Source organism: Zonotrichia albicollis, chromosome 20 (genome assembly GCF_047830755.1).
Source record: "Zonotrichia albicollis isolate bZonAlb1 chromosome 20, bZonAlb1.hap1, whole genome shotgun sequence".
In the NCBI taxonomy this organism is placed as follows: domain Eukaryota; kingdom Metazoa; phylum Chordata; class Aves; order Passeriformes; family Passerellidae; genus Zonotrichia; species Zonotrichia albicollis.
The window spans coordinates 5,559,998-5,575,876 of record NC_133838.1 but is presented as its reverse complement, the minus strand read 5'-3'; the positions used below and the strand labels follow the sequence as shown (position 1 = coordinate 5,575,876).

At 54.6% G+C, this 15,879-nt stretch overlaps 1 protein-coding gene across 6 annotated transcripts in view; it reads right to left on the bottom strand.

Annotated features, from left to right (window-relative positions):
* PTPRU (protein tyrosine phosphatase receptor type U) overlaps positions 1 to 15,879 on the bottom strand; it is a 56,968-nt gene that overhangs the window by 8,541 nt on the left and 32,548 nt on the right. Inside the window, exons 15-29 of one of the 6 annotated variants that reach the window (XM_074555900.1) lie at positions 14,317 to 14,346; positions 13,209 to 13,366; positions 10,734 to 10,924; positions 9,473 to 9,545; positions 9,258 to 9,334; positions 8,526 to 8,543; positions 7,705 to 7,741; positions 7,310 to 7,407; positions 7,097 to 7,213; positions 6,382 to 6,536; positions 4,955 to 5,090; positions 4,714 to 4,863; positions 4,438 to 4,611; positions 1,883 to 2,023; positions 82 to 207 (exon numbers count right to left, since the gene is read on the bottom strand). In XM_074555900.1, coding sequence (XP_074412001.1) covers positions 82 to 207; positions 1,883 to 2,023; positions 4,438 to 4,611; positions 4,714 to 4,863; positions 4,955 to 5,090; positions 6,382 to 6,536; positions 7,097 to 7,213; positions 7,310 to 7,407; positions 7,705 to 7,741; positions 8,526 to 8,543; positions 9,258 to 9,334; positions 9,473 to 9,545; positions 10,734 to 10,924; positions 13,209 to 13,366; positions 14,317 to 14,346 — 1,681 coding nt within the window. Of the gene's footprint in view, positions 1 to 81; positions 208 to 1,882; positions 2,024 to 4,437; positions 4,612 to 4,713; positions 4,864 to 4,954; positions 5,091 to 6,381; positions 6,537 to 7,096; positions 7,408 to 7,704; positions 7,742 to 8,525; positions 8,544 to 9,257; positions 9,335 to 9,472; positions 9,546 to 10,733; positions 10,925 to 13,208; positions 13,367 to 14,316; positions 14,347 to 15,879 lie in introns of all 6 variants that reach the window. The other 5 variants (XM_074555902.1, XM_074555903.1, XM_074555898.1 and 2 more) reach the window with 5 other exon arrangements.

The following is a 15,879-nucleotide window of genomic DNA, read 5'->3' as shown; positions in this document are numbered from 1 at the left end:
ATGGTAGGAACAACACGGTTTTCAAGTTCCCTTCCAACCCAAAGCATCCTGGGATTCTGTAACTCATATAAAGCAGCTCACCCGTGTGATGTTCTGCACTCGGAAGAGCCGGGACACGAGGTCCTCATCCGCTACTCCTGAGATGTATTCCACCTCCATGGGGCCGTAGTGCTGCAGCCCTGGCTCGGGCCAGTACTGCAGGCAGGGCTGTGGAGAGAAGCACACCTCATCAGGACTGAAATGTGTGCTGGGACACAGGCAGGGGCAGCAGGAGACACCAGTGAAGGCAGGGCTGGTGCTGGACCCTGGGGGCTGCTGGCACGGGGTGGCCCCAGGGTGGAGTGCTGGACCACAATGCCATTTCTCACTCAGAACATCAATGGCTGGAGGATTTCCCAGCTTACTGAGGGATCAGAGATGAAAGGTCAGGTCCAGCCCCAGCATCCACACAGTCCCCTCACACTGCACAGACACAACAGCTGACACAGCCTGGAATGGACACTGCTGTTCCAGGAGAATGCAGGATGGGCTGTGCCCCACTTCCAGCACAGAGCTGAGCCTGCACAACAACAGAGCAGGGCTGGGCTGCTCCCAGCTGGCTCTCCAGCCCTGCTGGTTTTAGGAGCCACTCTGCCACCAGCAGCGAGAGCACCATGGGATGTCAGTGCTCCTCATCCCATGGCCAGGACATCCCACCAAGCCAAAGCAATCCCAGCCTGCATCTCTGGGGAGCAACTCCCCTCCCTGTGTCCATCATGGCACTGATGGATGGCTCAGTCCCTGGAGCATGGGTGAGATTGTTTTCACAGTGTGACAGCTGGGAAACCAGCACCGACACAAAATATATGATGTTTGTCACCGCACTTTCACAGGGCATTTAGCAATGCAGGTCAGTCACGGCCTGGGCCCAACTGCACGGCAAACGTGTCTCAGGAATAATTGGTTATTAATAGGAGCTATAAATCTCTGAGATCTCTGAGCCTTCCAGACTCAGAACTATAATTTGGATATTAAAACTTCCCTTGGCAAGGCGTAGTTCAAGTGAGGGCTGTACCCTCAAAGTCACCTTTCAGAGCTGCCTGCTGGAAAGGTTGATTTATTACCTGTTGGTCTTATACCAGTAAACATTTATGATCCAGCTAAATATTGTAACCCAGACACCCCTGAAGAACAGACAGCGAGAGAGAGGCAGGGTTGAGTAATGAGGAAAAATGGCAGAGGGAAGGGAAGGGATTCTGTCCCTCTGCCCTGCTCAGGTGAGACCCCACCTGCAGAACTGCCTCCAGCTTGGGGAACATGGACCTGTTGGAGCAATGTCAACACCAATGGAACACAACACCAACTCAAAGCCAAGGCAACATCAACACCAACACAAGACCAATGCAACACCATTAGCAATGCAACATTAACACCAATGCAACACCAATGCAAGGTCACCACCAATGCAACATCAAGACCAATGGAACAGCAATGCAACTTCAACACCAATGCAACGTCACCACCAATGCAACTTCAGCACCAATGGAATGCCAATGCCAATTTAATGCCAACGCCAACTCTCAACAGCAATGCAACGTCAACATCAATGCAACACCAACTCAAAGCCAACCCTACACCAATGCCAACACTATGCCAACACAATGGTAGTGCAACACCATTACCATGCACCCAGGCTGGGCTACTGCTCAACACCTCTCTGGCTCCAACTGGCCAGCCCTGTGCTTACAGGGGACAAATCCCGAGTGCTGCATACAGACCCGTGTCCCCTTGCAGAGGAGGAATTTCTGAGTGAGCAAGGCAAGGGGCTGCAGCACTGTCAGGGCAATGGGGACGGAGCAGGACAAAGCCACCCATGGTGCAGTGCCAGGGCAGCAGCACTCACCCAGGCAGAGTTGGACTGGTTGAGCTGGTTGAGCATGACGATGGAAGTGCAGCCATAGTCGTACACCAGCCGCCAGAAGTCGGTGGTGGTGTTCTGCAGCGGGTGCAGGGTGACAATGAAGGCAGCACTCTTGGTGTAGCTCTGTGGAGAGGAGAGACAAGCACCAGTAAGGACAGTGTCACGGTGGTGACACTGGAGCCACTGCTGTCACACCCCAAAGAATCAGTGCAACAGATGAGTGGGACCAAAAGCCTCTTCTCCATGCCTGAGCAGAGCTGGTGTCCCTGGCACAGCCTCAGTTCCACCATGTCCTGGTGATGGGGACATCCAAGTGATCCCTGCCCTTGGTCAGGATGAAAACACATATATTTTGCTTTCACAGGAAAGAGTATTTTGAATAAATAACTAGGGAAAAGATGCCACCTTTGAGCAAAGAACAAGCAGTAGCTGTGGCTCCCAGAAGACCCCAGACTCCAGCTGTGCACCTGGCCCTGACTGGAAGTATCACCCACAGCATCACCCCCACTCACAGCACCCCACCACCAGGCACTGAGAGCAGCAGAGACAACCACTGACCTGGGCTCAATTTTTTTTTTTTTTTTTTGGGGAGGAAGAAAACCCCCCCAAAAAAGATCCCAGAGTGTGGACACAGCTCTCTTCACAGAGAGCAGCAGGAAAACTATCCCAGGAAGAATCCTGGGGAAAGCAGTAAGAAAGCTCAAAGAAAGAGAAAAACAACTCTTATCTCTATTTGTTGCACCTGTTATTTGGCACACGTGGAAGGTGTTACAGAGATTGTTACTGAAGAGGGATTTCTTAATTGGACACTAGTGATGGGTGGTTTAGATTGATTGAATTGATGGTGATTTAGATTGAATTAGGTCAAAGCTGTCTGAAAGTGTCACAGTACTGTAGTATAGTAGTAGTACAGTATAGTACAGCTTAATAAAGTATTTGTTCAGCCTTCTGAAATCATAAACTCAATGCACGTTATTCCTGCATCAGGGGCTCCCTGCAACAATACTAGAGATTGCAAGAAGGAAGTGGGAGGGAAGGAAATTTCTGTATCTCTGGTTTGTGCTTTGAACAAGATACATCCCCTTGGTCATCCTGCTGCTGGTTTGCCAAGGGACAGCTGAGCTCAACACTGCATCAGGCACACCTAAATTAACACAGTTTGGCTCAAGGCTCTTCAGACCCAGAATCAGCTCAGCTCTGTGCTCATGGGGGTGGCTCTGCCTGCTGTGGGACCTCCTGACTGAGCTCACAGAAATGACCTTATTGAACCATTCCTATGGCCCTGTCCATGGGCAGCAGCGAGACCCAGCACTCAGCAAGAGCTTTCCACCATCAAGGAGAGGCATTAGAGCAGCAAGGGGAAAGAGATTTCACCATGTGTTGCCCAGGCTTGCCTTGGCATCCTCCTCTTGGCACAGGTGTAAGTGACAGCAGGGTGTGGAGCAGGGCACAGCTCCACTGGCACCAGCAACATTGACGGGTGACACAGGCCAAGCTGATCTGACAGATGGACACACTGACTGAGCAAACCACTTTGGCACTTAAAGAGAATGAGACTTTTTTTTTTTACCCAAAGAGGGAAATAGGTTTTTTTTCTTCAGCAAGAATTTCATAGAAAGGGCTTTGTCTGTCTATAAAAAATATTTCATTCACTGACCCTTTTAGTAGAGATTAAGGGAGGCTCAGTGATGCATAAAGATAAAATGGAAATGCAAACAGCAAGCAAGCTGGAAACAAAACTCCAATCCCACTGCAGCACTATGAGAGCCACTCCCCACCACCAGCAGCTCACTCTGCTTTACAAACTGCTTTTGCTGTGGGAGCAGCAATCAGGGAGATGGGATCTGCACAGAGATCCAGCAGGATAAATCACCCACAGCATGGAAAACACAAGGCTCAGCTTGGTGCCCGTGCTCAGCTGTGACCAGGAGGGTCTGGGGAAGATGCCTGGTGTGGGGGGGCTCTGTGCTGCCCATGCAAAGCATTTCAAGGAAAGGGAAGTGGGGCTGCTGATGAATGACCCCATCCCTCAGCGAGGGTTTGGAGCCTGCAGCATCCTCTTCTCGGCTCTGTGATCATCAGATACAAGAGATAGCTTTGTCACCACAGGGTCCTTTCTGACTGCATCAGGGGGATGCATGCTGGCTCTGGGAGCAGTTCAGAGCCCCCTCAGTTGCATCAGGAGGGGCAAGAGGATCACGGGGGGGTCTGGCAGCACATGGGGGTTTTAATGCCACCAACCTCCCCAAAAGGTTCCTCTTCCTCCCCTGCTCCAGTGTCACTGCAAAATCCTCAAGTCTCTCTGTGCCTGGCTCACGAGAGCAGGAGAAAAGCTCTTGCAGGGCGCTGCTACACAAAAGAAGGGGTGCAGGACCCCGTTGCACCATCCCAGCCCTTCCCTCCCTGCACACAGCTGCCATGACCCTTCCTGCCCATGCACAAAATGAGGCCATAAATCCAAACCAAACCAAGTTCTGCCGTGAAAAGCTGCCTGAGCCCACAGGAAGCAGCCCCTTCCCTCCCCAGGGAGCACTCACGTCAGTTAAGGCCGCGTTGATGTAGTTGTTGCTGTCTCCATCCACGGAGATGAGGAAGGGAAGGCATCGGTCAGGCGGCAGCACGTCCATGCTGCGGTTGCGCTCGCGGTTGCGGGGCAGCAGCGCGATGCTGCACTCCTCCACATCCAGGTGCGGCGTCACCGAGTTCAGGGTCTGCAGGCACACGGGTCCCCTCAAAGCCCTGCCTCGTGCCAGCAGGGCTGGGCTCCGGGAGGGTGAGGACAGGGGGCAGGTGCAGAGATTTGGGGAGCTCACCTGGAACTCCTCCCGCAGCTGCGAGGAATTGCTCTGCGGCTCTATCCTCACCATCTCCTTGTAGGTGGGCTTGAACTCGCTGGCAGGGATGCTGGTCTCCCCACACAGACAGGCCTCCAGGATGGCATCGTGGATGAAGATGTACTGCTCCTTTGGGGAGGGGAGGGGACAGGGCTGAGCCTCCAGAGCTGGCTGGTGACAGTGGCCCCAAGTGTCCCCAGCTGTCCCCGAGGCCGCTCACCTCTGTCTGGATCATGTTGATCCTCCGTGAGCAGAGGGTCTTCACGCAGTTGTAGATGTCCACGACGCCCTCGCACTCAGCCATGTCCAACATCACATCCAGCACGATGTAACAGCCAGTCCTGCCCGTGCCAGCACTGGGGATGGAGGGAGAAACAGCAAACACATTCCCAGTCTGTGCTGGCATCCACACACAGCCTGAAAGGGCTGGGCACCGAGCAAGGCCTCTGTGGGCGAGGGCTCAACACACAGATCCTGTACCCGGCAACCCCGCAGGGCTGCCAGGACCTCACACACCTCCAGAGCCTGGTTTAGCCTTTAACCTGCCCAAACACCCCTGCTTCAGCCCCAAGAGTGCGTGAAGGTCAGGTGGGCACCCATGCCTAAAGCTCATTTTTCATTTAAGGCTGCAGAACACATGGTTTTTGCAACAAAACCAACAACTAAACCATCCAAGTGCCAAGAGTCCCCTGGGATGGCAGCCCAAAAGCACCAAGGAGGGCTCAGCTCTGAGCCCTGGGAGAAGCAGGGAGGCTCCCCTGGCATGAGCAGCTCTGGATGCACCAGGTGAGACCTTCAGGGCAAGGCTAAGCCCAGCAGGGTACCCAGAGCAGTGGTGATGTCCCAGGCCCTGGCATGGCTGGAGTCACAGTCAAAGACCTTCTGTGCCCTGACACACCCTCCCCAGTGATGTGCCAGGAACGGAGCCACCCCCCTGTTCCTTTCCTACAGAGTCTTTTCCAGTGAAATACTAATTTCTGGGGCTGATGAATCACTCGTCATGATTATCAGTGATTACAGGCTACGGGCACTAATCACACCGGCTGGTGAATGAACGCTGATGAGGCAGTTGACAGGGAGAAATCAAATAAAAAATAAAAAATCCCTCCCACTCATCAGCTCCTCCTGGTTTGCCCAGAGGAGGAAAAGCCATTAGCCCATCATGTGGGAATGCCTGCTCAGGGCACAGAGAGCCACCAAAGCTGCTCAGATGTGTCACTCGTGTCCTCCCAGCTCTGGCATCCCAGTGGCTGAGCCCTGCAGGGACAGCCCTGTGGGTAACCCTGCAACGGGGCTGTCCTGCTGCCTCCTGCCTCTCCCTTCAGCCAGACTCCCACGTCCTGACCATCAGCAGTGGTCAAGCTGCCCATTGCCGTTTCACCTTTGCCCACTGCAACAGAGCTGTCACCAGTAACAAGCTGGAGGAGCCCCAAAACAGTGCTGCTGCTCCCGGCTTGTCCCCCTGCACCAGCCCCTGCTGCCACCAGCCCAGTGGTGACATTTCACAGATGCCATCGCAGAGGGACACCAAGGCCAGGCTGGACAGGGCTTGGAGAAATCTGAACTAGTGGGAGGTGTCCCAGTCCATGGTGGCAGAATGAGCTTTCAGGTCCCCTCCACCCCCCTGCCACCCGTGCCTGTCCCCACCTGCAGTGGATGACGACGGGGCCGGCGTCGGGCGGCGTGGACGCCTTCACCCTGCGGATGAAGGCCAGCAGCCCTGTGGCGTGGTAGGGGACACCGTGCTCGGGCCACGACATGAAGTGGAACTGCTTCACCTCGTGCCGGGCCGAGTAACCTCGCTGCAAGGGAAGGGTGAGAGGGCAAGGTCACTCAAACACTTGATTTCCTCAGGAATCCAAGATTTACCAGCTCAGGATCCAGGCAGATGGACCACACAGCAGTCACATGCTTGGGCAGCCCCACAGCTCTCTCCTCTTGGCTCCAAGAGGGTTAAAAACCACCAAGGAGAAAAAGGAGGAGGTGGCAGCAGCCTCAGGTGTCCCTGCCCTATAACCAGACAGTAATTTGACATTGCTGTAGATTAATGGGTAAATTGCACCGGCTCCATCTCCAGTTACCATGCTGCAGACTGATGGCTACATCACCTCCAGCCCAGAGGAGAGGAGCACATCCTTCACCCCCACCACACTCACACGAAAATTAAACACTCACTCACTGTCCAAATGAAGGTGGGACTGAGCTGCTTGCCCGGCACAGGGCGCAGAGCCAGGGAAAAGGCAAAGGAAGGAGCGACCGGTGACCCCATATTGGGTTAAATAAACAGGATACTGGTAAATGCCAAGCTATGGAGTATGAGAAGTGCCCGAGGGGTCTGTCCCCAGGCAGGGCAGGGCCGTACCCTCTCCAGGGCGAAGGTGCGCACAGCATACTCAGCCAACGTCTCGGACTCCACCAGCGTGATCTTGATGTCCCCGTACATCTCAGAGTCATCTGGCCAGTACTTGGAGCATTTCACCTGCAAGGAGAGCACGGGATGGGGGCTAGGCTCTGCAGAGGTGGCTTCCAGCAGGGATGGGATAGCATGGCCTGGGATGGGAACAGGGATGCTTACCCGGCCCACCTCCACCAGCTTGGTGATCATCACGATGCTGGAGCAGTGCTCCTGCCACACCATGCGCCAGAAGTCGTACACCATCTCCTGCTTGGGCCCTGGGGGACACAGCAAAAGGCCCCACGGATGGATGGGCACCACCAGCAGAACCCAGCCCTGGTAGTGGCCCAATCCTCTATCCTACCTCTGAGGCACAAACAGCTCCACAGCACCTCAGAGCCCTTTTCCCCAGGGCTGTGCAGTGCCAAGGGGAAGCAGGAGGGGTGGGAGCAGCTCCAAATTGGCCCCCTCCCTTCCTTTCCTGCTCCTGTAAGGTTTAATTCCACCAGGAATAAAACCTGGCTGCTACACAGGAGGTGAGGAACCACTGGCTGAGAGGGCAGGGCATGACTCACCTTGTGTGGCTATGAAGTGGTTGGACCTGTGGTAGCCCTGCAAGGGAAGCAGAGACATCATTCCCAAGCTGGGGCACAGACCCTTAGACACTTCCCAGACACCCAACTGGTAGAAATTCCCCACAGCCAATGGGCTAGGTCTTGCAAGTCCACCACAGAAGGAGGAGGAGGTTCAGCAGCCATCCCACACTCAGTACACCCTGTCCTGGGATGGTGCATTTCCTGCATCCCACAAGAGGTTCATGTAATGCCCAACCCACACCCCTGGTCTGCAAAATCCTTTATCAGCACCTTGAGGGATCCATGAACTTCACTCCAGCTCCTGCTGCCACGCCATTGCTGCCAGGAGAGCTCCATTAGTGATCCCCCCATTGCACAGCAGCCACTTGGCGCTGAGACACCACTCCCTTCCTTCATCCCAGCTGCTCAGCCCTTAACAAGAACATGCCAAAGAGCACATTCCAGCCAGGCCACTGCCAGAGGCACTGTGAACACAATGTCCCACGCCCTGACCACAGGTCCAGCAGAGTTAAACCACACCACACGCATGGAGGTGACAGTGGCTTCTCCATCCCCTGTGGGTCTTTTCACAGGGGACTTCTGTTGGTCAAATTCAACCCCTTCTCAGAGCACGCGGGCCCTGCTTTCCATGCCCCAGTGCCACACAGACCTTGCTTTCCCATTCCCTGGACATTCCCAGGTTTATGGACACATCTTCCCAGCCTGCCTCTCCCTGATGGTATTTAAGCCACACTGCCCAGGGTGAGGCCTGGCAGGAGATAGGAGCAGAGAAGGGAGGAGAGAGGGAAGAATCTACTTACTTCTCGGTTAATCCGAATCTTAACGATCCCATTGGGACACAGGTTTGAGAGAAAAAGATCAGAGATATTAGTGAGGCACAGAGCAGAGAGGGGTTAGAGCACCTGCCCTGGAGCAGGCCATGGAGAGACAGGGCAGAAAAGACACAGGGAGCAGGGACAGGCTGAGGGACACTGCTTGGGCACTGGGATCAGGCCACATGACAGACACCCTCTGGGCAGGAGGGAAAAGTGGAATTTATTGCTGCTTCCAGGGGATGCTGGAGCCTTCCTGCAGCTGCTCTGGTCTCAGCATCACTGAAGGTGGCAGGGGACATCGGTCTTGGGGACACTGCTCTCAGAGGACACTAGGGCTGGGCTCTACCCAGATTCACACACACCAGCAGGATCGAGGGGTACTCCAGTGTGAGCCCCTGATGGTCCCTTGTTCCTCTCAACCTCTGCATCCCCCACCCAGGGAGAGGGAGATCCACGGCCACATGAGCAGGTGAGGGGGAAGAGGATAGAAAAGCAGAGAGGGAATGAGAAGGAGGGACAGAACAGAGCAGAGAGAGATGCAACAAGCAGAAACAGCTGATGAACACAAATAAATCAGGCAGGTCCTTCATGATGCACTGACCAGCCCACCCTGGGCTGTCCAAAGTCCTCCAAATGCTGCTGGACAAACCCTGAGAGGCCATAGGAAGCTCATGTTGCAGCCAGAGCCCCAGGGACACAGGCTCTGTCCCCACTTACGTCGATGTAGTTGGCATTGATGTAGTCGGAGTTGGGGTCCCCCAGCAGCGGGTGCAGCTTCACGCGGTGACGGTCATCTGGGGAAAGGGGACAGGAACCATCAGTGCCTGCTCACCCACCAGGCCACCCTGGGCAATCCCTCTGGCCCAGGAATCTGCAAAACATGAGCTTCTGAAGCTGTTTGGGGTGTCCAAGCCTTTGCTAAGGGCACTCACATGTGGACACGTGATCCTGTCTCCCTTTGGTCTTGTCTTTCTTCTTTGAAGCATCCCAGCCTTCAAAGAAACTCTGTAAGGAAAGGATGGACATCTCAAGCTCAGGGCAGGACTCTGGGGTTCCCCCAGCCCCACAAGCTCCCTGGGGAGCAGGACAGACAGGGTGGTCCCTCCACCCCAACACCTGGTTCGGGCAGCCTCGTCTCCACTTCCACAGCACACTCTGCCAGCTACACACTCCTGTTACATCCACAAAACAGCCCATTTTCCAGCAAATTACAGACTGCCTGGGTTGTTTTTTTTTTTTTTCAAGGGTTGGTTGTAGTTTTTTTTATTCCTAAACCTCCCCAGTTCCTTTCTCTCCCCAGCACAGAACAGGTTTGTGTGTAATAACAGTGACATTCATAGATTGGCGTAAGAGGTGGAAAGTGGAAGGAAATTACATGTTTTCTCCCCTCCCATAATATCTGAGTGCTTTCAAATGACTAGTTCCAAGAACATACAGCAGCTTTTCAAGGAGCACTAATGATTATCACAAGCCCTGGTTTGTCCAATGCGCGAAAGGGGGGAGAGAGCTCCTGCTCCTGAAACAGCTGAGAATTAAACAGTAATTTCACAGGGAAATTTCAATCTCCAGACCTGTGGGACACTGAGGAGTCAGGAAATGACCCTGCTGGCTATGTTGAGGCAGAGACTTGTGAAATAACCTGCTCTGTTACAAGTGCTCTGACCTGGCCAGCTGGGATGGACATGATGCCACCAACAACTCTTGGGAAAGAAATCCCTTCCCCTGACATCACCCTCCACAGCATCTTCTCCCCAGTGTCTTTCCTCATGGTCTTGGAGCTGCCAGATTGTAGAGGATTTGCTTGTTCTTAGACTATGGCCATGCTTATCACAGGCCAAGTGTGCTGGAGAGCAGAAGGTGACACAGTGATGCCCAGGGAAAGGAAAGGGAAAGGAAGGAGCAGCCCTGGCCCATGCAGGAGAGCTGGGATGGTGCACTGCAGACAGGGCTGGTTTGGCTCATCTCAGGGACCTGCTCAAGCTGAGAAATAACCCAGAGCTGCCAGCACCAGCCATTCACTCCTGCCTCAGGGACAGCCCCCATGCTGACAATGACAGCCCAGAGCTGTGAGCTCCAGCTCCCATCCAGAGCTCCAGACCCAAAGCACCATCTCCTCACACACAGATTCCACCCGTGTCCCCCCATCCATCCCACCCCCCGCTCCCCTGAGAGGCTGCCACAAGCTGTCCCCACCTCATACTCCTGCTTGAAGCCGTAGCCCTCGGCCGTTTTCATCTGGTTGATGTGCTGCAGGAGGTCGGCCACGCGCACGGCCGGGTGCAGCTGCCCCGTGTGGTACGGGGAGCCCTTGCGGCCGCACTGCCGCCGCGGGGAGCCCCCCAGCAGGCTGCTGGACTCGTTCACCACGCTGCTGCGCTGGTCACCTGCACGGGGAGGGACAACCGGGGGCTAGCAGGGCAGCAAAACCCCGGGCTGCAGCCCCATCACCGCCTCACAGCCACAGAGGCTGGGGAACACACACTGGGACATGCGGCTGCTGCAGGCCCTCCCAAGGGACCACCAGGGGCCCGGCCCGCAATCCCACTCCCACCCCCTCGTGCTCTCTACAGCTCCTCCTACACCACAAAGCCAAAAAATGCCCAGCACAGCCTTTTAGGACCTCAGCAGGTCAATCAGAAATCAGTGGGCAAGGCCATAAGGGGATAATAACCTCATTTCCCCTCAGCTGGAACAATGAGCTCCCATGCAGACAAGCGAGAGCTCCATGCCCAAATATTCACACAAGATTCTAAGTTGAAAAATCACCTTGCCAAAGTCTCCAGCACAGCTTAACAGTTCATTTCCCTCACTGCTAGAGACCAGCACTGGATTCCTCACGCTGCCACAAATGGAGCTTGCTGCTTTGATGGAGAGCCTGTGCAGTATTTACCTGGTTTATGCCTTTGCTGTGTCATTACCAGCAGAGCCAGGCTAAGACCTCACCTGTGTTTGTCAGGGCAAGTTCCCACACCAGATCCCAAAATTTGGGTTTGCACAAAACCTGATGCTCTGAGCTACTCCCAGAGAATGGCAGGCAGGGATCCAGGGAATGGTTTGGGTTGGAAGGGACCTTAAAGCCCATCCAGTGCCACCCCTGCTGTGGGCAGGGACACCTTCCACTGTCCCAGGCTGCTCCAAGCCCTGTCCAACGTGGCCTTGGGCACTGCCAGGGATCCAGGGGCAGCCCCAGCTGCTCTGGGCACCCTGTGCCAGGGCCTGCCCACCCTCACAGGGAAAAATTCCTTCCCAATATCCCATTTCACCCTGTCCTCTGTCAGTGGGAACCAACAGGACAACCCAGGAGAGTGCCTCCACACCCCATGACCTGACCAATGGGCTCATCAGCTGCTGGGATTAAAGAGGAATTAATTAATTAATTGCTGGCATTTGCAAGGTGCTGCCACAGCCACACGCTGAGGAACCACTGGGGTTTCCATGAGGATCAGTGACTTTCTTTTAAATACACAGAAACTGAAGTGGATGGGGGATACAGCCACCAAGCAGTCACCAAGTCATTAATTTCCCTTTGTTAATTAAGGATGCTCACAGGCAATGGAGACTCTCCCAGCCATGGCAGGCAGCCCAAGCTCCCCAGCTCAGCCCCACCAGCCTTTGAGAGTTTCAAGGACAGCGACCAAAGGAAAAACACACCCAACCTAGCTCGATGTGTAAAGAGGAGGAAAGCTTGCCCTCTGGGCTTTAATGATCCATGAGACAATGGCAGGAAGGCATCAGTCCCGCGTGCAGGCGGCATCTTGCAGCTACTGTAACAGATGTTATTAGCATATGGCTGAAACTGGGGCAGCCAAAGAGTTATTTTACAACTAAATCAGCATGGAGACACATCCTCCGGTGGGTGTGAAGTTATCAGTCTCCCTCTGATAGGAGAGCAGAGGCTCTTTAACCCTTCAATGCCCAGGCTGTGTGGGGAAGGCTGGGGGGAAGCTTCCAACCTCAGCATAAACCAGGAGGTGGGATTCACCCAGTTCCAGGGGGCTGCAGCCAGATCCTGAAACCCCAAATGGCCTCAACTGGCCCAGCCACAAGCTCAGATCTCCCTGACAAAATAGAGATGCAGCTCCCCACAAGAGCTTCCCCTTCAGCACAGCCTGGATGGTGGCAAAAGTTCCAACACAGATGAAATCCATGCCCTTGGAGATTTACACAGGGCAAGGAAGAACCTGCCAAGCCACACACAGTCTAAACCAGATGTAACACCAAGCCTTCAAGAGAATCACAGAATATCCTGAGTTGAAAGGGACCCACAGAGACCCCTGAGTCCAACTCCTGGTCCTGCACAGACACTCCAACAACCTCACCCCCCTGTGCCTCAGAGCGTGGTCCAAACACTCCTTGAGCTCTGGCAGGCTGTTTCTGTGATATTTTGGGGTTATTGGGCACCTTTGTGGCTGGAAGGAAGCAGGGGGATGCCAGGGTCTCCATCCCTACCTTGCTTGCCACAGTTGTGGGATGGGAGCAGGGGGATGCCAGTTACCAACCTCACCTCTGTTTGCAGAGTTGTGGAGGGAGAACAGGGGATGCCAGGCTCTCAGCCTCACCTCTGTTTGCAGAGTTGTAAAGGAGAACAGGGGATGCCAGGCTCTCAGCCTCACCTCTGTTTCCAGAGTTGTGGAAGGAGAGCAGGGCATGCCAGGCTCCCAGGCTCACCTCTGTTCCCGTAGCCCTGGGTGTCCATGAAGGACAGCCCCAGGCGCTCGTCCTCCTGCAGGGTGCTCTGGTCGGTGAAGCTCCTGTCGATGGCACTCATCATGTGTGTCTTCTCGTGCCGGTAGTTTATGGTGGCTTTGGTCATATTCACAGGTTTCCTGCAGTGGGGAGGAGCAGAAGTGAGCAGGACTCACCATCAGGTGCTCAGAGGTCCCCCCAAAGCACTTGGGCTCGGATTATTCCAGGAGCAGGATGGATTATTCGCAGCAGCGTGGTCATCACGCTTTGGTTCTCTGCTGTCCCAGGCCAGTCACAGGCACACATGCAGCATCCCTCACTGGCTGCAGCAACTGCAGCTGGTCAACCTCAATGTCCCCTCCTGTCCCCTGCCCTTGGACAGCCAGGTGTGCTCCTTGTGCAGTCAAATGCTGTCTCCAGCCATCACATGGACATGCCCCAGCCCTCCCCAGCCCCAGTTCCCCAGACACGACTCCCTTGTCTAGTGGAAGGTGTCCCTGCCCATGGCAAGGGTTGGAATGAGATGAGCTTTAAGCCCCTTCCAAGCCAAATCATTCTGTGATTTTAAAGCCATGTCAGGGGCCAAATCCATCTCAAGGGATGGGCTGGATCCCCCCTGAGTAAACCTGTGCTCAGCACTCACTGCAGAGGCTTTTTTCCCCATGCAGGGTCTCTTTAGGCACCTAATGAAAATGCTGGGAAATCCCAGGAGTTCTCACTGGGACAGAACCTCCCACCCCAAATTCAAGTCATTTAAAGAAATCTGAATGAACGTTTTTGAGAGGCAGCATCAGGCTCCAAAGCCAGAGCAGCGATTAAGCCAGAAGGATGAACAGGAGATCTGAGCCCATGTCAGCATTGTGATGGGGCTGGAACACTGCAAGGCACTGCTAAAATCCAGAATTCAACTCAGAGTACCTGACCCTTCCCCTTTACACTGCCTTCTGTCTCTAACAAGCTCAGCAGCATTATTTTCCCTGATCCAAAGAGACCCTTAAAATGCACTTGGCAGAGATAAGGAGTTGTTGGAGCAGCAGGGTGAGGGGGGTGGCCAGGAGGAGGGTAAAGCAGGAGAATGGCAATTACTTACGGGTAATAGGAGTAAGAATAGTAGTTCCTCCTGGCAAGCGTGCAAAGAGAACAGCAGAAATTGCATAAGCAGCTTTTCTCCTCAATTGGGAAAGGAGGTTACAGGGCAAGTCAGCTGCCAGAAAATTCAATGCACCATAAAGGAATCAGACTCCCCTGTGGCACCCACAGGTTATTTACTCCAGGCAGGAGCTGGCATCCTGGCAGGAGAGCACAAGCACCGGCTCTCAGTGGGACCACACTTGTGGTGGGTGTCCACAGCACCCTTGTCCAAGGGGCTCAGCCATAATTTTTAAGAAGATTGTGTCAGATGTCCCAAATGTAGGAATTCCCCCCAGGCTGTTGGTTAGGGGCCCAGAGGGGGAGATGGCCTTGGGATGTCACATTCCCAGAGCACCATTTACCAGAGACGAACATATTCCAAGGCTGCATTTCCATTCCACCACATCAGTGTTTCTCCAACAGCAATGCACTGTGGAGATTCATGAGCTCATCCCAGCTTCCCAACAGCCCCAAATTCAGGCTTCTCAGCACCAGATCTAATTTGTGGCTCTAGTTTATCCTTCAACAGGTTCATCCTGGGCTGCTGAAGGAGAGCTGCTCCTCCTCATCCTGCCTGGCAGCACTGGCAATGGGAATGCAGCAGCCACACTCACAGCTTCCCACCCACAGCATCACTCCCCAAAACACATCAGCGCTGCTGGCATCTGCTCCATCAGGGAAGGAGCCAACGAAGCTGTGAGCCAGCCCCGCACCTCAAAGTGTGCAGGGATGCTACAGCCCTGCTCTTCCAGCGATGTAAATCCACAAGGATCCTTCCAGGGTACACGCAGCCATAAAGAGCTTTGCAGATTTAAGGGGCCGAGGCTCTGCCCTGATGTTTTTCTCTCCCTCTGGCTGTTCATGTACTTTGCTCCATCCTCCCAAGCCCCATGTTTAATTGCTGTCCTTTAACCCAGCTCTGAGAGCCCCCCTGGCCCGGTGCTGCCTCGAGCCCTGCACAGAAGCAGCCACTTTTCCATTTTTCCACTGTTCCAGGGCGTTGCAGCCACGTGCACAGCAGCGGCCGCGTGCCCAGCGCTCCTGGGGATGAGTGTCCCCAAAAGCCCTCACCCTCCTCCCTCCCACCCATGAGCTCCCCCTGTGCCAGCCCCCCACAACGGCCACATCCATGCTGGATGTGCTCCTGCTGGCCTGGCCAAGGCAGCAGGGAAGCCCAGAGGCAACATCTCATCTCAACAACATCCCATGGCTGCTGTTGGCAGGGAAGAGCTGGTGGGATGGGGACAGCTGGGCTCAGCACCGGGGCAGAGCTCGGGGATGGGCCGGAAGCATTTCCATCCATGCAGGATCACCAGAACAGCACAAAGCCAAGAACCAGCAGGAAAAGAAGCAAAAAAACAAAAAATATGGGGGAGAGGGACAGTGGAACAAAGCTGCAGAGGGAGTAGGGACATCCCCAGGACTTTGCTGCTCTGTGCCCAGTGAGATGCACAGGCACATGGAGACTCAGCTCAACGGAGTGTCTGGAGGCTGCCCAGAGCAGCTGAATCCTCACCAGTAA